The sequence below is a fragment of the Artemia franciscana genome, chromosome 8, assembly GCF_032884065.1.
Source record: "Artemia franciscana chromosome 8, ASM3288406v1, whole genome shotgun sequence".
NCBI classification, from domain to species: domain Eukaryota; kingdom Metazoa; phylum Arthropoda; class Branchiopoda; order Anostraca; family Artemiidae; genus Artemia; species Artemia franciscana.
In genome coordinates, this window is record NC_088870.1 from 31,607,102 (window position 1) to 31,627,502 (window position 20,401).

Genomic DNA, 20,401 nt, shown 5'->3' on the forward strand with positions numbered 1-20,401 from the left:
ACACGGAATAAATGATTTCAATATAATCTGGTAAAGATAAATGAAACGCCAAACTCAAATTATTTATAATAATCCCAACAAGCTGAATCACTTTTCTCTGAACTTTTAGAACTAACCTTTGTGAAGTTGAGATTATTAAAGGATTGTTTTGGAAAAAGACCCGTAGTTAGATGAAAAGAAAAGACTATCTTGGTCATGGGGTAATGACAGTGTTCACTATAATTATAGGTCTCTGTAATTTCTTGTATAATTGAGTAGATTTTGGTCTTGCTCCCGCTAATCTTCAAAACAGTTGGAAGTGATATTCATTTTCCTTAAGTCTTTCTGAAGTACCAACACATTTCAATTGAAAGAAAAGCTATTTAACTAAATTTTAGATGTATCCAATCTCAGCGTTATATATTTACTAAAGCCTGCAACAGGCACGTTCATGGAAATTTTTCGAGGAGATGGTACTGGGCTGAAGACGGGGTTTAAATTAATCTCAAAGCAAAAATAGGCGAGTCGCTTAAGCATTATAGAAAATGATTCGAATCATAAAAGTCAAAAGCAAAACAAAAAAGTAAAAATCTTAAAGCAAAAAACCTGTTTTACATGTTTTTCACTTTTTTATTCTTTTTATACTTTATCTTTATCAGGTTTGTCACGTAAATATTATTCAATTAACTGGTATGATTTATTCAATTAACTGGTTCAATTAACTGGTGTGATTTATTCAATTAACTGGTATTAATTCAAAAGGCCAGGCTATGGGTTTGAGAGGTCTGACATTTTTTCTATCCAAATCGTCTCAAGAAGCACAATTGAAAATGTCCTCCTGTTAGAACAGAAACTCGTCGACAATGATATGGACCATCACTTTCCAGAGAATATTATCTTGATCAATTCCCTTGTTCAACGACTTTTCGTTGTCAGCGGTCTGCAAAACCAGTTAAAAGTTTGACAATGAATTGTCTTTGGAAAAAGCAACATACCGACACATTCTGTGTGGTTATGTTTTTGGGAAGTGTAACCTTCAGTGCTCGTGTATGTCCCAAAAGATGCGTGAAAGGCTAAACCAAACTTTCTGGTCGTTAATATTGGAGTAGAAACTTAAGCAGCCTAAGCCATACATTAAATCCAGCCAGCCAAAACGAAAGTAAGTAGAAATTGTTTGATATGAATCTCTGAAACGGTCGGATCTGCCATGACAGGTCAATAAGATCTGGCCACTCTACTCTAAATCGGACCAGAAGATTCTCTTAAACTCAGTGAAATGTTTCATACACAAGAAATGGCTTTCAGAGAGCACTTCAAGATTTATCGAGAAACACGAATGATATCCAAGTGAGGCAGCACATTATAACAATCAAGCCTTTTAACACTACATTCGCTAGATGCATTTCTAACATAGACCATCTGAAAAAGAAAAGCTATTATACTCAAGCTTTTTAAACATAAATGTTGGCTTGAAAATTGGTGTTAATATATATTGAGTAGAACTGAAGAAACAACCTGCCTCCTTGAATGTGCTTTCCATTTGATGGATGCTGATCGCTATCAACCAAAATTATTGCTTTCTGGCTCTCTGAAAATGAGACAAGAAAGCTGACAAAGTGTCAAGAGAAAAAATGAGGGACGTTTATGTTACTGACACATATCGTATGTGAGAAACGCCGAAACGGTCTACAGCTTCAACATACATAAAAATCCTTCTTTTACCCATCACCATATCTTCATCAGAGGCTTTTTGTATTTTTGACTTTTTTTTTTACTGTAAGACTTGGTAAAGGACAATATCTGGAAGAAATGTATAGCACATTTCATGTGTTCTTCACAAATACACAATGACTCAGACTGCTAAAAGAATTGAAGACATAATATTCTACTGTGACAACTGCGCCGACCAAAACAATAATTGTACGCTCTGCATTAGTCTGCTTCAAATTATAATGCCTCAAAAAGTACAATCAACCGAATTGATACTCTTTACTTAACAAAAGGACATGGTGACATCAATATGGACCACAGTCCATTCCACATTCCAGCATCGAATCAAAGATTCGTCACATGAAGCCTTGTGTTATTTTAAATCCTTAATGGTCTGATCTAACAAGCTAGTGGAATCCTGACAAGTGGGGGGATGGAATCCTGAGATTATATTTTTACTGTTTTAGGATATGGAATTCAGGAGATAGCACGGAAAAATGTCATATAGCTTAGCTTACCTTGTCCAGGTTTAACTTATCAGATGAAAGAAAAATGTGTTTTTGAAAATTTACCAAAACAAAACTCCTCAAGAATGGAATTTCCTATTGCGAATATTTGATTTTCGATCATCTCCGTCGAAGAAGTCAAAGCCCAGAAGTGTGGAGAATGGAAAACTTGCCCTGGTATTGCAGAATCTATTTTCGATGGTGCAGAATAGAACCGACAGCGACTCTTGGGAAAATGTGCCAATAGCGACAGAAAACAAGTATTTGTTGGTGTCCATTAGTTAATGATTTATAGAGTAACTGCATTTTATTTGCTTCGTTACCTCTTTGAACTTTAACTTTGTAAAGAATTAAATACATTTTCCGTTATCTTCACTCTTCAGCAACTCCAAGTTTATGCAGGGTACTCGCCTGAAAAGCCGTATATCCAACTGTCAAGAAAGCTAAAAGTTGTTTATTCAATTTTTCTGCGTTCATAAGTATGTACATTTTCAAGTTTCTGGTGTAAAAAAACGAACGAACAACTTTTAACGTTCGGAAACGCTTGAAAAACCTCCGACTATTGACTTTCAGAGCATCAAAAACCCCAAATTTTAAACTCCAACGCTTAAAAGCCTGTCATGCAAGGATATCTTTCTTGTATTTTTAGATACGATTTTTCTCAAAACTGTGTTTTGGCATGTCCGTCTCATTCCAAAACCCGTCTACTCTGTGAGAGAAAGGCTACATCCATGTTAATCATATCATCAGTTAATCAGCGCATATAAGAGGCGTATATATATCAGAAGCGTATATCAGATCTCAATTAAAATTGGTCGTCGTTTTAGCTGCACCTTTAGGGTTTTGGGTAGGATACAATAGCTCATTGAGTATTTGCTGCTATGAGCAAAGCGCTCCGTGTACTTGTTACGTCTTGGTTCATATTTTGTTTAAAGTGTGTCTTCGTGGCCGTAATCCAACCGTTTTATGGACAATTCACACAGGTGGTAAGGAGATTCAAGGTGGTCACAGATCCATTAAAAGTTGTTTCCAGTGCATTCAGTTCATTGTTATTTCATAATATCTTTGTTTCATGAACAAATTTAACTTCAAAGGGTTTCTAATGGAACATACAAGAACTCGAACTTGAAATGGGACACACAAGTTTACCCCCATGGGATCTAGTTGTAGGTGTTGAAATTTTCATAAGAAGAAATAAATGGTTTAAGAAAATTTTGAAAAAACAAAGAAACAAGTCAATTAACCCAAGATTCAACTTTAATGTGCAATTCGCAATGTAAATTATAAAAAGAAAGAGGTATAATGCAGACTTTCCGAACGGTAACACCTCTGTAACACTCAACAGTATTACGGACAAAAAACGTTCCAGATCCTTTCATTTTAGTATATAGCTTGTGAAAATAAGGACTAAGATAATTTATATAAACTGGTGTATATAACTTTCACGTTAAGAACTCGAGCAGCCAACAGCTTGTAGTTTCTTGAACTATTCTCTATTTTTTTTTTAAATGAGTAAAAAATGGCTTTTGGGTGTCGTCTTTAAGTAGTTAGCATCAATGATTGCAGGAAAGACACCATTTCCCTTGATTGTTTGAGGGGGTGTAGATATAACATTTTGGGAGATGGGGACAGTTTCATTAAGGTAACTAAGAGAGGTCATAACAATAGTTGATTAATTTATTATTGGTGCAGTCGGTTATGCTTCAAAAACTTCTCTCTCTCTCTCTCTCTCTCTCTCTCTTTCTCCCTCCTTCTCTTCCCCTTTTTCTGTCTCTCACTCCCTCTTTCGTTCTCTATCTCCATCTGTACTAGTCTCTCCCTTCGTAATAAACTTCTTGCTGTAGATAATTAAAATGGTTTCGTGAGAAACGGATGACATGAAACGGAACGAATTTCCTTTATTTTTAATTTTTCTAAGTAAATTTCTCATTAAAATCACCAGGTTAGACATAAAAGGAGGGTCGAATTCTCCCAGCAAGTTTTAGAGAAAGAGTTTGTCAGAAAAATTTCCTGACAAAATCAATTCCGGTTGACGCAGTCGCAAAGCTTAGAAAATCTTTCCAATTTCTTATTTCTCTCGGGGGAAAGCCTCTTTTACATCATTAAGTTGTCCCATCTTCCATGTAGATCAACTCAGGGAAATTAGCCAATCAGGGAACGCTAAGATCCTTTGGGAATTCTTTCCTATGCCATGGTTGGTTTTTTCCGTTCAAATAGGACAAAGAGGGAAAAGATGAGACATTTCCATTTTAATATTAGAATAAATTTCTAAGTCTTTTCTTAGTGCAGTTGCCTCATGAATTTTAAGTATACCCATGACAGTTAAATTAAATTTTAAAATAAGCAGGGTTTGTCTGCCTTAAAATAACTAAAATATATCAGTATTTTGTATCATTTCTGTCAAAATATGTAACTGTTTTGTAGGAAATTGCACTTTGACAATTAGTGAACTTCAATGTAAAGTCAGAGAGACAGGGAAGACAGTTAGAAATTACCTGTTTGAACTTTCCTGTAAAATAATTAAAAAATTTTGACAGCTTTATAAGAGTATGGGATTTACACTCAATTTATTACTTGATAGCGTGGACGTCTACAGAAAATTTTGAGGAGAGAAAGCCTAAAGAATATTAAACAGTTCGTGGTAACGAACTGTAGTAAGGAGCGATCCGACTCAATAGTAACCAAAACTCTAAAAAATTGAATTTTGATATAAATGGCTACATCAAAAGAATTCCATTTTAATACTGATTTTAAATATATAAGTTTCATCAAGTTTAGTCTTACCCATCAAAAGTTACGAGCCTGAGAAAATTTGCCTTATTTAGGAAAATAGGGGGTAACACCCCCTAAAAGTCGTAGGATCTTAACGACAATGACACCATCAGATTCAGCGTATCAGAGAACCCTACTGTAGAAGTTTCAAGCTCCTATCTACAAAAATGTGGAATTTTGCATTTTTTGCCAGAAGACAAATCACGGGTGCGTGTTTATTTGTTTTTTTGTTTTTTGCTTTTTTTTCCCAGGGGTCATCGTATCGACCAAGTGGTCCTAGAATGTCACAAGAGGGCTCATTCTAACGGAACTGAAAAGTTCTAGTGCCCTTTTTAAGTGACCAAAAAAATTGGAGGGCATCTAGGCCCCCTCCCACGCTCATTTTTCCCAAAGTCAACGGATCAAAATTTTGAGATAGCCATTTTGTTCAGCATAGTCGAAAATCATAATAACTATGTATTTGGGATGACTTACTCTCCCACAGTCCCTGGGGGAGGGGCTGCAAGTTGCAAACTTCAACCAGTGTTTACATATAATAATGGTTATTGGGAAGTGTACAGACGTTTTCAGGGGGATTTTTTGGTTTGGGGGTGGGGTTGATGGGAGAGGGCTTTGTGGGAGGATCTTTCCTTTGAGGAATATGTCATGGGGTAAGAAAAATTCAATGAAAAGGGTGCAGGATTTTCTAGCATTACTATAAAAAAACAATGAAATAATAAACATGAAAACGTTTTTTCAAATGAAAGTAAGGAATAGCATTGAAATTTAAAACGAACAGAGATTATTACGCATATGAGGGGTTCTAAAAATACTTTCAAACAGTTCGTGGTAACGAACTGTAGTAAGGAGCGACCCGGCTCAATAGTAACCGAAACTCTAAAAAAAGGAATTTTGATACCAATAGCTACATCATAAGAATCGCATTTTAATGCTGGTTTTAAATATATAAGTTTCATCAAGTTTAGTCTTACCCATCAAAAGTTACGAGCCTGAGAAAATTTGCGTTATTTTGGAAAATAGGGGGAAACACCCCCTAAAAGTCATATAATCTTCACGAAAATCACACCATCAGATTCAGCGTATCAGAGAATCCTACTGTAGGAGTTTTGAGCTCCTATCTACAAAAATAGGGAATTTTGCATTTTTTGCCAGAAGGCAGATCACGGATGCGTGTTTATTTGTTTTTTTTTTGTTTTTTTTTTCCAGGGGTGATCGTATCGACCCAGTTGTCCTAGAATGTTGAAAGAGAGCTCATTCTAACGGAAATGAAAAAGTTCTAGTGCCCTTTTTAAGTGACCAAAAAAATTGGAGGGCACTTAGGCCCCCTCGCACGCTAATTATTTTCCCAAAGTCAACGGATCAAAATTCTGAGATAGCCATTTTATTCAGCGTAGTCGAAAAACCTTATAACTATATCTTTGGGGACGACTGACTCCCCCACAGTCCCCGTGGGAGGGGCAACAAGTTACAAACTTTGACCTGTGCTTACACATAGTAATGGTTATTGGAAAGTATACAGGCGTTTTCAGGAGGATTTTTTTGGTTGGGGGAGGGGTTGAGAAGAGGGGGATATGCTGGGGGAACTTTCCATCGAGAATTTGTCATGGGAGAAGAAAATTTCTATGAAGGGAGAGCAGGATTTACTAGCATTATTTAAAAAAAAAAACAATTAAAAAATAAATGTGAAAAAGCTTTTTAAGCTGGAAGTAAGGAACAGCAATAAAACTTAAAACAAACAGAAATTATTACCCATATGAGGGGCTCATCTCCTTCTAATACCTCGCTCTTTACGCTAAAGTATTTTTAGTAATTTCAACTATTTATTCTACGGTTTTTGTGATTCAGGGGTCATTCTTAATAAATTGGGATAAAATTTAAGCTTTAGTGTAAAGAGCGAGGTACTGACGAAGGGGCGAATCCCCTCATATATGTAATAAAAACATGAGAATACAAAAGTTCTTTACGTAAGCTAATTTATAAGTTACCTAAATCTTTTACCAATAAAAAGATTCGTAAAAAATTAAAAGTTCTAGTTGCCTTTTTAATTAACCAAAAAATCGGAGGGTAACTAGGCTTCGTCCCCCGCTCTTTTTTTCTCAAAATCATTCGGTCAAAATTATGAGAAAGCCATTTAGCCAAAAAAAAAAAATAATATGCAAATTTCGTTTTGATTATTCCTCTTCGGAGAGCCAAAATCAAAACATGCATTGATTCAAAAACGTTCAGAAATTAAATAAAAAAAAAACAAGTTTTTTTAACTGAAAGTAAGGAGCGACATTAAAATTTAAAACGCACAGAAATTACTTCGTATATGAAAGAGGCTGCTTCCTCATCAACGCCCCGCTCTTTACGCTAAAGTTTTTTACTGTTTTAAAAAGAAGAATTGAGAGAAAGAGTAAAACTTTAGCGTAAAGAGCGGGGCGTTGATGAGGAAGCAGCCTCTTTTTATATACAAAGTAATTTCTGTGCGTTTTAAGTTTTAATGTCGCTCCTTACTTTCAGTTAAAAAAACTTGTTTTTTTTTTTTATTTAATTTTAACTTAAGACGTTCAAAAGACAGACATATTAATTGACTGACTAATAATTTAGTATAATATAAATTTAAATACTTTATTTTAAAGTGCAACTGGTAGTAAAATTATTATAAAATATCCTGGTTGCTGGCACAAATTTTTTCCAGGTGAGTACAGTGGTGCCAATTCACGAAAAAAACAGGGGGCGGGAGAGGATGTTTTTTGGCTTTTGCAATGTAGATACAAAAAAAAAATACAAAACAAAAGTTAGAAAAGATACCTAAAACAGGTAGTATTTATAACAAGGCATTTAGGAAAATAGGGTGGTAATACCCCCTATCTTCCCCCCAGCTACCACCACTGGGTAGGTCAGCCTACTGAATTTTTGTCTAGGAAAGTGGAAAACGCTAGAAAATACTAGAAAATTGGGGACTTTCCTGTCACTGAAATTTTGTTTTCGATTTGAATTTGTTTTTTCTATATGGGGGGGGGGGTCAAAATGTAACTACACAAGTCCTCTCCCCCCAGTCCTTGAGTCTTAAAGCCCTCCCTAAAGACAATTGTATGAACACTTATTTAGGACAATTTTTTGTTCTTGTACAATGGTTTTCTTTTTTCTTGCTCTGATTACTGTCTCGTTGAGAGGTTTTCAGGCATACCTGTCATAGTTCAATTTTCAATGCGGTAAATAGTTCTCCTTAAAGTCTTTTGCGCTGTTGTAAGTCCAATGCTTTAGTAAAGAAATTTCAATACATTCAAGAGTTTGGACCTGCAACCCAAAAAAGGAATAAAGCTTACGCTACCAGTGTCCCTTATAGGCAGAGTCCTAATGAGAAAATATATTTTTTTATGGTAATACCATTGCTTTTGGAGATACAGTTGTCTGCTGAAGCAAAATAATAATGATAAGCTGAGAATCCTAGACGCACATTCTTAGTATTTACTTTTGTGTTTGTTGATATGCTCACAATTATCTGCCAGTTTGCTTTGTAGGTACAATATTACAAACCATAACATTATATTGGGTAAAATTCTAGTTAATTGACTTCTTGCTATCTCAGAAAGGGTTTAGGCTAGGAAAATGAAACTTTCAGGGATGGGTCTACAGGATAAAGTATGTCCCGGGAAGGTATTTTAAAGCACCCACCTCTACTCCTTCTCCCTCTAAAGGGCCCTAAAATTCGCCTACATAACAGGTCTATACCTATTGAAATTTTGACAAAACAACACTTTACCTTAATTTTCAGTAACTAGTTGCTTTTTCTCTCCCTTTAGTTCTGAAAATGTGATTCCTGTTATTTGAGTAGAATTTTGAGCCGTACCTATGTTTTTTTTCAAAATTTAGGAAATGTATTTGCATATCTTTAAAATCTTATAAAATGGGATTGAGCAAAGTTATGTATTGCGGTAAATTATTACAGGTTCAGCTTGTTTCGACTAGAGTTACAGTATTGTACAAAACAAAAATACATATATCTTATTAATAACGGGCTGTTTTAATTGTAGGTCCGGCAGTATCTGAGGTACTACCTCTAAATCAATCAAACCCTGTTACAAGCATCAATCACACACCCTCGCAGGCCCAAGTACCTCCTTCGACATCATTATTTCAAAATCCATTCAGTCTTCCTCACCCTATTGGGGGTGTCAATAATGTATTACAATGTAATCCGCCCCCTCCATCAATTATGTCACCCCAAAGTGGTGTTCCAATGGACAATTGGGCCTATGGGATAAGGCGTAGAACGGCAACACACGCATGTCCAGTATGTGGGAAGCATTATGTGAACGAAGGAAGTTTACGTAAGCACTTGGCTTCGCATCCGGAAACAGCACCGTTTACAGCAGCATTGAGAATGTGGCCTTGCACAGTCTGTCCCGCTGTTTTCCCGTTTGAAGCAGGTATGATTTTACTGGTCTATTGTTTCAATTCAACCTGACACGAATTTTGCATGTCGTATTTGTGAATGACGGGAGGACAGAAAAATAGCGGATCAGCTTGGAATATCTTTATCGGGAGGGGGAATCAAATACTTGAATAAAACTTTTCGCCAGGAAAGTATTCCATTTCCTTGAAATTACGAATGTTGTACTCTTTGTGAATTTTTGTCTTCTGAGGGAAAACCCCGAGTTCCTCACCTTTTTCCTGCGGTTCGATTTTTCTTCTCATCATTTTTACGAAGCTGTACAATTTTAACAATAATTTGTTCAAGATAAGATTATGGTTATAAATTCCATAAACATTTTGTGTGAAATAGTAACCTCTTGCCAGGGAAATAGGTCCAGCGTGAAAATAGACCGAGCTAGGATCTCCAGCTTAAAAACCGTCTTATAAATTTTTTGTAGGCTACCCTCTCAAATCAATGCATCCACTTTATTTGATATTTTTGTCGTCTTGTGGGAGTGGTGGCATTAAGTTTGTGTGACACTTTTGAAATAAGCCGTTATTCATAATATCTGAAACATAATCCCCCAACAAAAAAGACGGGTTAAATTTTAAATACTACTTATGAAAAATGACAGAGACGTTATCCGCGAACAGCTGGTAAGGTGTTATTAGATTTTTCTTCTGGAGATAAATCCCTTCAATATAAAGATGTGATATGTGTCATGGAAATTTTGAAATGAATTCGAATCCATTAAAACATAAATAGTGCGAATGTTGAACAAACATTGCGGGACCCGACACTATTAGAATACAATATATCTAATAAGCATTGCCGGTTATGGAGTGAAGGCCTAACCAGTTCAAGCTTGCATTCAATAAAAAAAACTTACGATCGTCATTGACACCGGGCTTTGGAGGGTGGCAAGTGGCACAACCACGCCGGGCCTCGTACTATCAGGGCCGAATATGCTATGAACTACAATCACGTGAGTTATTTTGTGACTTCGTGAGGGGTCTCATAGAAAAGGCAGTGGAATATACGGTTGAAGTTTCTAAATGCTGGGCCCCGCCTTATACGGAACGAAGCGAGCCGTTGTAAAACCGTCAAAGCTCCCTAAAAACTATCGAGACCCACCTTGGTTAGGACCTTTTGGCTCTGGTTACCGGATAAATATTCTTTTCTCCTCTGACCCACAGGAAGCTACATTATTATTGATCCTGTCACATTCCGACCACAACGTCAGGACCTGCACAGTGGCGACTACACAAAGACCCGCGCGCCAGTGTCATTGAAAAGAAAAATGGGATTGAATCCAAAGAAAATGATATAGAACAAACACAATTCAAACGACTACAAAGTATTTATTTAACGCATGCGCATCAGTTTACGATAAGATAATCCGGTTCGTCTTTCCGCAAGGGTGGTCATCTCTGTCTTTTTCATTCTACCAGTTAAAGTTTAACTAATTCATGAACTGTAATAATTGTCGTAATGAAAAGTAATTGTGTAATGAATTGTAACAATTACACTACTGAATGGTATAACTGGAAGATTTTATTTAATGGTGTTTTATTTGGAAGATTCATATCACTGAAATAGTCTCTTGGGGATGTAGTTGAACTGCCCTTTATTCATCATTAATTATTCCATTTAGTTTTGTAACGCCATTTGAGCCATAAAGATAAAGCCTACTATTTTTTAAGAGTTAGTCCAGCTCTTTACAAGTGGGTTTTTTTTTAAGTGTAAATTGTGCATTATGGACACTTTTTCCGCAACCTGGCTTTTCTTCAACTGTAATTTTTATTTATTTGAACGTTGTCTAGTAAGACTACTAATGAGAGCCGTTTTACTACAGTATGTTTTTAATTACTTCTATCAGATTGATCATTGCTACTTCAGGTCTCTTATCCTCCTACCAAAAAAAGAAACTAGTCAAATGGGTTTACACTCCACTCCAATTACTTATTCAATCCTTCCGAAAACCTAATTAAAATAAATTTCGAGGTTTAAGTAATTCCTTATTGATAGCTGGTTTATCTTCTGGACGAAGTGGAAGAAGGAGTATGCAAGGGCGTATCCATAATTTTTGTTCGATGGGTGTTAATTTTTTCGACGCGGGGAAATGCATCAACAATTTGTTTACATGCATTTTTCATGCTTTCAAGAGTCGGACAATTTTCCTTTTTTGAGGGGGAGGGGGTTCAACCCTAAGGACCCTTCCTCTTTTAACGGCCTCCCACGCCCCTCCTGCCTGATATTTATATATTTACTTATCTTTTATGAGTTTTTTTTCTATTTTATGTGTCTTCTACCGTATTATATGTTGAAATCATTATTACGATGAGATGTTGATGTTTTTTCTTCTGTTTTTGCACTGTCCCAGCCTTACGAGCTCTGCTCTCTGTTGGGGCATAATATTGTTTGTGTATTTTTTCAGCCTTTGTATATTTTCTCCAAGAAAAAAATACAAAATTTATACTTCTATACTGTAGCCTAACAATAGGGTGTCATTTAGGTATTTCATGTCGAGTAGTCTTTTAGCTGAAGGTACTAGAACATTTTTTTTCCTTATCCTGGCTAGTCAACCTACCTTTGCATACAAAAATTACGACTATAAAAATTAATTTGACATTAATTAATCAGTTTGATATTTTGGCCTTCAAAAATATCCTGATCTTTGCTACTTAAAAACTTCGGGTCAAAAAATTGCATGTAAGGCACTTTATGGCAAAAAAATCCATTTCCTTGGAATAAGTTCTAGATGAAACAGTCTAACAGGGATTATTTTTGGGTTTAGGCGGTAAAAGAATGAAAATGAAGTCCTTTTGAACTCTCATGGTTATTACCAAAAAAGAACAGAAGTTTCTAATCAATACTGAACTTTGTAATTCTAGGAAGTTTCCTTGGCGGTTCTAACTTTCCTCCAACATTGGGTCTTTCTCATCATTTTCTAGGGAAATGAATTACCATTCTTATGACGGATTTTCCATTTTCTGAAGGAAATTGGTCCTCTATCAAAAAGAAAATGTCAAATTCAAGACTTAAGATTCTCAACGTAGTCTTTTGAATTTGAAGATGATTGGGTTATCGACTTTTAGAAAATGTCTCTTTTCCTGAATAATGACGGTTCATTCTTTTAATCGGTCTAATTGACATAGTTTGTACCTTCATTTATCATTTAATTCCCTTAAGCCACAGAACAGTTACATTTAAGTTTTTTTCATATACCGGTTATCAGTTTTTTCAATTTTACATAACAGCACCATTTAACGAAAATATCTTCATATTTTAAAGATAATTGTTTTCCATTTTTAAAATGAAAACGAAAAAAAATTGTTTTTTTTCAAAATCTAAAGGAAAATACTTTTGATAATCATCGACTGTTTTTATTGAAGATGTAAAAATTGTATTTTCCAACATCTTTGGAATGAGGTATGCTTCTTAAATCTTGTGTCTGAAATTCCTTGGTCAAGTCTCCCGTTGTTTTGTTTTCAATTTTTTGTTTCTTTTAATGAATATATACAAAAAATGTGTTTTCAAATTTAGGTGGAGATATTATTATCCCCTCTTCGTAACTGGTGCCCCTGAATCTACGTAAAATGATGGCTATTTCAGCTTTCCAAAACTAGCGGAAAAAATGAACTTTAAAGTTAAGTGAAAGCTTTGTCGAAAATAAAAGCTTTCCGTAAAATCTTAAATTTTCGTTCTAATAGAATATAGAAGTATCATTTACCAAAACTAAACCCGAAGCTAGCAATATTGTTTCCAACAGTTGCATAACAATTGTGTTGCCGATAAGGAAAAAGAGAGAAAAGTATTTTGGCAAAAATCGGTCCTGAATATTTAATCTTACTAAATTTTCTATGAATTATAGCTAACACTACCATAAGAGTTACAAGCCATCCAATAAATCCTAGATATTTTGAACAGCAAAGGAAAAATTTTCTACCCTTCCTATGAATATTTCAACTAATCTTTGTGTGCAGCTTCTATTTTTGATCATCTTACCACAGAAAAAAAGTAATTGTATTGAACTATAATTTTTGCAAGCATTTTGTGTTACTTCTTTTTATGAAAAAAAAAATATTTAAAAATTATATTTTTAATATACTTATACTATAAATGTTTAAGAGACATATTTTGTAACATGCAATATTTAAAGAACAGATAGAAGGAAGATTACCTACCCTCTAAGACCACACTCAGGGGTCCTGTGACCAGTATACATTTTCAGAATTCCTTTAAAAAAAGTCATAATGTTTTCCATATTTTCCTATAATTGGCGCACAGTTTGTCTGTTTTATTTTTTTTATTTATTTCTTTTTTAAGCTTATTCACGGTTTTGCGTGCTAGTTAAAAATTGATATCACAGAAAAAAATATGACTTCTTGGTAGCTTTTGCGTGTTATGAATAACCCAAGTTTTTTATCAAGAAGAAAAATGTAAATATCTAATCTGAGGACAATGACAACCAAAATTAATGGTTTACTTCAACCCTTTCGCTGCCGCAAATACTTAAATTTGCAGTGAGAAAAATGTGATGGGTATAATTAACTCTTGAAATAAGATACGCTGATGAATTCTTTCTTTCTTTTTTTTAGATCCCTGAGGCTATAGATGAGTAGGCGCCTCTTTTGGTCAAGCTGAACAACGTCAATTAAGAATCCTTTTTATTTTATACATTTGCATAGGCTTCATTTAAATCAGAGAAAAAGACCATAATCTATCTTCAGAACCGCTGCCCTTTTGAGTTTTGTAATATGTGCACCAGTTCACGAAAATGTAGGGCAGGGGATATATATTTTTCAAAATCTATGGGGCGGGACGATTTGCTTTTTTTCAATGTAAGTGCCGAAATATAATATTTAAGATACCACAGATCAATTGATACCTTTGTTTGTGTTTCACATGCAATCAGAAAGGCTTCACTTGAATCAGAAGACTCCAATTTATTTCCAGAGCCACTGTCCTCTGAGTTTTACAATACTACCTTGTTTCCTCCTGCAGTAATGTCAATGTTTGTTTAAATACAACTTAATAAGCGTACTGTAATAGAGAAATACAGAAATAATCCTTCGAAAATCAGACCATGAAATGTTTTTTTCCATGATCCAGAGGTATTTACTTACATATTTGAGATGCCTTTAACTATATGGCTAAGAAATAGTAAAGTATGTACCACTGGTATTCACCTCTGTGCCTGTGGTGCCAATGGGAGGTCATGGAGGGTATGAAAAACTCCAAGACTATGGTTAAAAAGAAAAAAAAATATTCATGCTTAAATCTCAGAAATAGATAATATGGTAAGTTTCAATTAATTCGCCATTAGAGAAAGATTTACAGTTTTCAAAAATCTACTATTTTCAGCGTCTTCTCATTAAGTTGTGCAAAAAAAAAGCCTCAATTCCAGATCTAATCCTTGAAAAGCCGGTGTGTTAATTAAAAGCACTCAAGATTCAATTCGCAAAGTTGCAAAAACCGTAACCAGCTGTTTTTAAAAGAAAAGCCGCTCCTTTCCTCACTGCCATATCAATCAAAGCAATGCAATTAAAATGCAAGTTGCGTGCCCCCCGTTTAAACAAATTTCCACCGGGTGATCAACTTAACCCTTTCGAAGAAACGTACTGACGCTCAGCATCTGTGTATGCACGTAAAAAATCTTGTGGGAACTTGTCAAAGAGTTAGGATTAATTTTAGCTAGTGACACATAAATGATTACTTTGTTTATTCCTTATAATTTTTCTTAGTTTTATTGACGGCATGCATCTGACTTCCAGCAAAGGATGTAATTATAAATACTATTGATATATATATATATATATATATATATATATATATATATATATATATATATATATATATATATATATATTAGGGAGCAATTCCCCCAGAAAATTCTCCCCATGGGATATTACCCACAGAAAATTCCTCTCCCCCCTCCCCGTGGAAAATTCCCATCGTGGAAAAATAACACCCGCGCGAAAATTCCTCCACTTCATGGAAAATTTCCTCAGACGCAAAATCGAGAAATCACAGAGATAATGCAAAATAGTTACTTCAAAATGTCGATCATATGTCCCAAGGGGTAATAAAAGGAACAGATATCAAAAACGGTTCTTGGCCATGGGCTGTTTAGTCACCAATCATTCGGTTTTTAAAAAGAGGACTATTAACCTCAATTTCCGATCAAAGGAGAAGCCTCCAAAGTTTCTACAACCACGAGGGGAAGGTTGGGGATGAGTAGGAGGAAACCCCCTTTATATAGAATATTTTCTGCTAATTTTCAGGTTTAAAATTGCTCTTTACTTTCATAATAACGGCGTAGACCATAAATATTCTCGGAAATCAAGAGAGATTATGTATCTACCTCCACCTCCCCTTCTTTAGAACTAATTCTGTATTTATGTGAAGGCTCAATGAGATGGTGTAAAATACACTCTTTGAGGCACCTGTCCCTCTCCCTAGTCAAAAAACTATCACATAGCCCCACTGTAGAGGTTTGTAATCTACATAAGTTAGGATTTTTTTTTTTTCAAAACATCACATATGTGTCATATTTGTTGCTTTTTTTTTCAAAGGGTGATCGTATCGAACCAAAGATGTCTGTTCCATTTCACTCATTTGTTGTAGCTACCGAAGAAGGCTTGTAAGATTTCATTAAAAAATCAGACGTCCGGCCATTTCGTTACCTCTTAGGGTATCTGATCGACATTTTGAGGTACCCATTTTGTACTTTCTTTGTGGCGGCTCGGGTCAATCAAAATGTCGCTTTGTGGGTTTCTTGATGGCTCTCTCTTCGCTCGGGTGGGAGCTTGAACTTTCAGCCCTCGTGAAAGGGTCACGTCAAGGATTGCAAATGTATTTCGTCATTTTGATGGAGATTTTATTTTTCATTTCTACATTGTTTACACAAAAAAAACTGGTCAGTCCATGTGTTTTATTGTCTAAGCACAATTTTTACTAAAATTGTACTAAATAAAATTACTGTAATTTGACATTCAAATGAAATAAATTATATTTGTCAATTGTTTTTCTTCGTATAAGGTCACCTTATATAGTCATCATAATAAGTGTGTGAGGGGTCGGAAGGCCCGAGCTCCTATTTACCTATTCTTCAAGTGAACTTGCAGTTAAACTATCAAAGCTAGAACCTTCAAATTATTTCAGAATAGTTTAGGAAGCGTGAGAATATAAATGTACATGTAAAATATAAACTGCAAAACAGAACCATGAGGCTTTCAGGGACCGAAGCAATTTGGGGGCCTTGTCCCCTGAAATACTAAACTCTCTCAAATTTCTGGGACTTCTTGTTCAAATTATCATTTTTTTTTATTATTACCTCCCCCTCAATCGAAAAAAAAATCCTGCGAACGCACCTGACGTCAAGACAGCAAGTGTGCGAGGGCCGAAGACCTTGGCTACTCACTGCAACGATTGAAGTGAGCAGAGGGAAGTGGATGCGAGGACCGAATCTTCTGCCACTAGAAATAACAACTATGTTAGCCATCAGGGCTTATTTATGGAATATATCTGTGACAAGTTTACTTTATGAAAAATCCATCGACAATCTTCAAATAAGGTAGTCTCACCAGTAAGGAGCATGAATATTAGAGTTTGAATCTTTTTCTTCTTCTTCTTCTGTATCGGGAGCATACACAAGAATGTAGCACATAATAAAACGTTATGCATACAAGATAGATATTAACCATGCACAGCAAAAGGAAGCTTAGACAAAATAAATACTACTTGAAAACCGCCTTGATCGAAGTATTATTTTTTCTTACACTTTTTTTTGGAAAATGTAAGGTCCAAACATGAAATCATTTAGGTTCTCTAAATAAATATTTATCCTGTTTATTATAATGAGAAATAATTTACTGTAATGGTACTAAACATACCTTTAGAAATACTTGCCGAACAATATATTAAATTTCTAAATATAATTTTGCCGAACGTAAAAGGCTCAAGAGTACAAAGAACACTCAAGAGACAAATACATGTAAAATTATACGAAACATTTTATCAGGAGTTCTACTCTAAACCTAATCCTTGTTTTTCATCCGAAGAGCTGCTTTAGTCTAGACTTAGTTTATGAAAACTAATAAATATAAATGTCTTACTCCTTTTATCCAACCTTTCGAATACTAGTTTAAACTAGAATCATTATAGATGACTAACGTAACTGTTTCCTCGTTTCCTCTCTAAATAACGGGACGTTTTTACGCCTATTGTGAACAGCATTTTTTGGTTTGGATAGTGTTTGTTTTTTTTTCAATTTTTTTTTTTCCCGTTTTGTACGAGTGGTTTTCCTTTTTTACCTCGGATATGCAAATACTTGATACGGTTTGAGACTGCATCTTGCATTCATTTTTCTAATAAATCTTGTATTAAGGAAATACGCCAGTTTCATGGTGATATCTATCTTTTGGTCAAAATGATTAGTTCAACATTCAAGGTAAGGCAGGCGAAAAATTTTCCACTCTATTATGCATCTTAAAGAGCCATTTGTTCGAACACGCATGGGAGACCATCAAGCGAAATTTTTTTCTTCTCTATTTTTAATGGTTAAGGACCATTTGTCACCGATGGAAATGGCACATGCAGAGGACTTCATTTGATGGAGGGGTCTATTTGCCTCAGCTCTTGACTTAGGAGGGTTTTTTAGGCTTATTGCCATTTTTTGGTATGTCTTATCTTAAGTTTTTCAGCTTGGCTTTATTCGGAAGAACCGAACGTTTCCAGCGTTGAATTAGTAAAAATCTCCACTATAGATGTTTAGGCCAGTCAACATGCTTATTACTTAAACCTCTGTAGAAAAGTTGACGTTATCATTAATATAGTTAACCAAAAAATGTCAAATGTTTTACATTATTATTCTATATATGAAAAATAGCGTTTGTTTAGTTGGGATATTTAATGTCCATTCTACTTTTGATGTCAGCACTTTTATTGAACCAAGATTCTTCATCAACTTATGGCATTATTTGTCGCTAGATAAGACATGCCACGTTGCTTTATAAATAATTTTTTCCAAAAAAATGAAACATACCACATGCTCAGAAAATTGTTTCAGGTGGAGTGAGACAAGTTTACCAAAAAATAAAGCATCATTTGATGTATCCAACCAAACATCCTTTTACTTCATTAATGCTCTGTTTTTAGATGCTAGCCTACCTCTTTACATAAACCAATGATTTCAAATTCAGCCCTCAAGTAGCAGTATTATTTCGTAGCTATCATACTTGAGGGTCAAGGCCGCATTCAGGGGGAGGGGGTTAAGGGGTTTGATACTTCCCCCAAATATTTGTCCGACTCGTAAAAACGTAATAAAAACGTATAAACACATTTCTGATGTGTTTTCGAAGTTTTTCATAGAGACGCCCCCAAATACATAACCCCTCCCTCGAACGAAAATACTGGATACAAACCTGCTAAGGGTGGTATTAATTGTCTTAGAAGCGTGAAGATATCAGATATGTCCTTTAGGTGTGACAGCAACTATTTATGTATTCGACCAATTTCGAGATTTTTGTTGCTTTGCTCCTCATAAAATGAGTTTTTTTTACATTTGAGGTTTTTAAGATTTTTATAATTTGAAGGTGGAAACCTTTACATGGAATCCAGTGTATATATATATATATATATATATATATATATATATATATATATATATATATATATATATATATATATATATATAATAATGTATATATATATATATATATATATATATATATATATATATTATATATATATATATATATATATATATATATATATATATATATATATATATATATATATATATATATATATATATATATATATATATATATATATATATATATATATATATATATATATATATATATATATATATATATATATATATATATATATATATATAGATAGATGTTAAGATTTATTCACACGAAAGCCCAGTTGGCCAGTTGGGTTTTGTGTATTTGTATACACAAAACAAGCGATAAAAATACAGCAACAAACATTGACTGAAAAGACACTAATACTAATTATTTAAGAAAATCATCGCAATACCTCATACCTACCCGGACGAACTTTCCAATATTATTTATACTTAAAAAGTACCTGATTCTCAAAATTTCTAAAATCCTATATATTAGTGCATTGAAGTTTGATCATAATTCAAACTGTAAGTTAGCCGTGGTCTTTTGGTCTTAATTTTTTTTACGATAATATTGGTATCATTTATGGTGTTCCTCGTTTTAGGTCTTATAGCGCATATGGAGCAAATGAGAATGGACTCTAAACACCAATTTGCAGCTCAATATATGCTTAGTAGGGTTGCTGCGGAAAGAAAGTTTATGGAAAGAGAATCTCCGACAAACACTTTGACAAATCCTCTTCTTCGACCCGATGTTCTTTCAAGTATTATACAATCAGGAGGAACCACTTCTACCAACCACAATACGGAACAACATGGACCCCTCCCGAGTCCTCCAACTAGTCCACCACAAGGAGTCGAATCCAAGCTTTCAAGTACGTGATAAAAAATATATAACCTTTGAAATTTGTAGTTTAGCTCATGTAGTCGCCATAATATTGGTTCTTCCCCCTCCTAAGTTTCCAAAAAACTCCTCCTCAGAAAAATTGAAAAGATTTACCTAAAGTCCTCTCTAATTTTGTGTTTTGAATACTTCATTCAGTTTTTACGTTACCCCCCCCCTCTCATCAGTCAAATTCCGGGATCTTAAGCCACTCAAAAAGTTTGAGGATATCTGATTGAGAATATTAAGACTGTTATTTTCTGGAAATCACTAGAATTTTCCAAACATTCCAGTCATCACATATTATGCAGTGGTCGAGCGTATAGTTGAGTAGATGCCTTATCGTACTCCATAAACCGTTTTGAAACCCTAACTGTAAATTAAACTGATTTTGTCAAGTTCTGGATTAAGTCAAAAGTTACCAAGTAATTTATATCATGTTGAGTTCTTTAATAAGTGTTCGGTAAATAAGATTTGACAAACATTTATTATATTTCTAAACAGCG

General features: G+C 34.6%; 1 protein-coding gene across 6 annotated transcripts in view; it reads left to right on the plus strand.

Annotated features, from left to right (window-relative positions):
• The window catches only part of LOC136030301 (zinc finger protein 628-like), a 271,742-nt gene that overhangs the window by 242,752 nt on the left and 8,589 nt on the right, over positions 1-20,401 (plus strand). For all 6 annotated transcript variants that reach the window (XM_065709172.1, XM_065709174.1, XM_065709171.1 and 3 more), the window contains 2 exons: positions 8,987-9,382; positions 19,618-19,887. In XM_065709172.1, the coding sequence (XP_065565244.1) occupies positions 8,987-9,382; positions 19,618-19,887 (666 nt within the window). The remainder of the gene's footprint in view (positions 1-8,986; positions 9,383-19,617; positions 19,888-20,401) is intronic.